At 32.6% G+C, this 3,103-nt stretch overlaps 1 protein-coding gene across 1 annotated transcript; it reads right to left on the bottom strand.

Moving 5' to 3' along the window:
* Nucleotides 1-1,436, bottom strand: LOC137808471 (large ribosomal subunit protein uL2x-like). Its single transcript, XM_068609599.1, has 2 exons — nucleotides 945-1,436; nucleotides 1-506 (listed from the first exon to the last, which is right to left on the bottom strand). Exons 1-2 carry the CDS (start codon nucleotides 1,382-1,384, stop codon nucleotides 164-166), a joined length of 783 nt encoding a protein of 260 aa, XP_068465700.1. The 5' UTR covers nucleotides 1,385-1,436; the 3' UTR covers nucleotides 1-163.
* Between the last annotated feature and the right edge of the window lie 1,667 nt (nucleotides 1,437-3,103).

The following is a 3,103-nucleotide window of genomic DNA, read 5'->3' as shown; positions in this document are numbered from 1 at the left end:
TTAAACAAAATATAAATTACTGTCTATTAAAAACTCCATATTCTTGGTAGAAAATGATTCTCAAAAGAGAGGCCAAAAGTTTAACATAACAATCTATAAGAGAAAGAAAAACAAAAATGGAAAACAGGCAATGAAATATACCAATCCTAACAACACTCTCTCCTTAAACCTTATCGGCCTTGGAAGCAGTTGCAGCAGCTTGTCCTCTAAGACGACCAGTCCTCCTAGCAGCAATGAGACCAACCTTCTGTCCAGGAGGAGCATCACGCCTGACAGTACTGGCGTGACCAATGTGCTGGTGGTTACCTCCTCCGTGAGGATGCTCAACGGGATTCATAGCAACACCACGCACCTTGGGCCAGCAATTCCTCTTCACTCTAAACTTGTGGTAAGCATTTCCAGCCTTAAGAAGAGGCTTCTCAGTTCTTCCACCGCCTGCAACTTGCCCAATCATGGCCCTGCAGTCACTGGGAACAATCTTCTTCGCACCAGATGGAAGCTTAATCCTGTATCAAAGCAGGAACCACAGTTAAACAACACTCAAATGCCCCACCATTTCAATAACAATCCACAAACCCTTAAATCAATTCACCAAAACCCTCAACCATTCTCATCACTAAATTGTATGTTATGCTGTGCACTCACACAACAATCGAATTGGACCTAACATATCAATTAAAACTCTTAAACCAATTCACCCAAATTCCCAACATTTCTCGTCAATGAAATAAACATTGTGGTAAGCACTTCAATCAACCCGCGACCAGATGCTCCAGAATTACAAATACAATAGAATCCAAACTGCAAATACAGAATTAAAATGCTCCGATTACATACAAAATCCTAAACATTTCTACCCAAATCCTGAACCAGTAAATTATAAATCACGTTAGGCAACTCAAAAAATGCAATTATAACAGAACAACAAAAACGTGGATGCGAACCTAGATGTGTCATTATCAGGGTTGTGACTGATAACGATAGCATAGTCGCCGGAAGCCCTAGCGAAGACACCACGGTCACCGACATGGTGCTCAACGTTGCATATAACAGCTCCTTCAGGGATAGAGCGAATGGGCAAAACATTACCAACTACGAGAGTGGCCTTCTTGCCGCAGTAGATGAACTGACCAGTATAAAGGCCTTCGGCGGCAACGAAGAGCTCATTTTGCTTCTTGTATCTGAAGGGATGGCGGAAAGTAACCTTGGCAAGTGGGGCACCGCGGCCAGGGTCGTGGATGACGTCGGTGACGACACCCTTGAGGTAGCCGTTCCGCTCCCCAAAGTCAAGACTGCGGAAGCGAGCCGGACCCTTGCGGTGGTGAGTGTGGGACTTGAAGACTGAACCCGCACCCTTACGCTGCGCACGGATCACACGTCCCATTGCAGCTCTGCAACCTTCGATAACCTACCTCTCAGATGGAAATGAATTCTAGGTTAATGGAGGCTTATGTTAGACTATACCAAGTTTTCTGGGCTTAGATCCATTTGGACCGGCCCAAACTGGAGGCTTACATTAGACTATGGCAATTGCTTCCAGGCACCCAACACTTTTGAATCTGCATCCAACACTTTTTTGAACCTGCACCCAATATAATTTCAAAAATTCCAAAAATACCTTTTATTTTAGAAATAAAATTTCGGAATTAAAAATACTGCTTTCTGGAAAAGTAGAGCCGAAATAGATTATTGTGTTCCGGATATAAAAATCAAGAAAAATAAATCAAAATCCCATTCCGGATAAAAAATAATTCAGAATTAAAAATAATACATTCCAACAAAATTTATCCAGAAGAGATTATTGTGTGCAGTTGTATGGTGCAGAAAGCAATTTCCTTAGACTATACCAAGTTTTCTCTTTCTGGACTTAGGTCAATTTGGACCGGCCCAAACCCATAAGATTTCGATTCTGTGAGGAAAATAACGTAGAAATTAATGACTAAATTTGAGGATGATTATATATTTTTTTTTCTGATTTCATAGGAATATCAAAGAATAAGATATGTTTGATAAGCTTACCCAGAAATATTTGTACACAGGTTTTTTAATATGAAAATAATTTCAAAGTGATGATTTCAAACCTTTTACCAAAGTTTAAATCAAATGCAAACATAATTTCACTAATTCAATTTATTGTCGTAGTACAATCTAATATTTTATTATATTTTCTATAATGATGTAACATAATTTTTTTTTTATCATGTACCATTTTCTTATACAATGATTTTTCAAATGATTTTTTCTATTCTGAATTTTCTTTTTCGAAACAAGATTTTAATTTTCGAATTCGGCTCTAAAGTTTTATTTTCAAAATACAATAATCTATTACAAATTTATTTATTTTTAAATATTTTTTGAATTTTAAATTTTAAAATCAGAAATAGAGGATAATTTTAGAATTGTCAAGGTGCTGGAAGAATTTATCTTTAATTAAATACACAAGCAACTCTGATCTGACTGACGAGATGCTTTGAAAATTACAAAACCAACCTTCAATTCAACTAATCTAAAAAAAATTGAACCGTTAAAAAAATCAAATAAAAATGGTAAAAAATGAAAGTAGGTTAAAGATATTTTTTAATGCCATTTTTATTTTAAAAATAAAATAAAGCATTTGTTATTTTAAATAATATAATTGTGTATGATAGAAACTTAAATCTAAATATTATACTATATTTTGATTTTTAAGTGTATTTTAAAGGTTAAGAACATAAAATATATTTTTTTAAATTTTAATATTATTAAGTTATACTATTATATATTTTAGTGTTTATTTTGATATTATTTAATTATTTATACTATTTTATTGATATTATCACAATCATCTTTTAATCAATGATTCACTAATAAAATTATTAAATAGTAACTAAATCACCTTAGAGTAATAATTACATTAAAAAATCATTAAATAATAGTTAAATTTAAAAGTAAAATATAATTAGTTTTTATATTAATTAAATAAGATATTATCTTAAAAACTAACAAACATATTTAAAATTATTTTTATTATTAATAAAAAATTATAACGTATTTTTTATAAAATAATTTTTAAATTAACTAATGGTTAAATATTAGTTTAGAAATTATTTTATAAATTTTTATT

Source organism: Phaseolus vulgaris, chromosome 3 (assembly GCF_000499845.2).
Source record: "Phaseolus vulgaris cultivar G19833 chromosome 3, P. vulgaris v2.0, whole genome shotgun sequence".
NCBI lineage: Eukaryota > Viridiplantae > Streptophyta > Magnoliopsida > Fabales > Fabaceae > Phaseolus > Phaseolus vulgaris.
The sequence above is the reverse complement of the archived record's forward strand: the minus strand, read 5'-3'. Positions and strand labels throughout refer to the sequence as shown.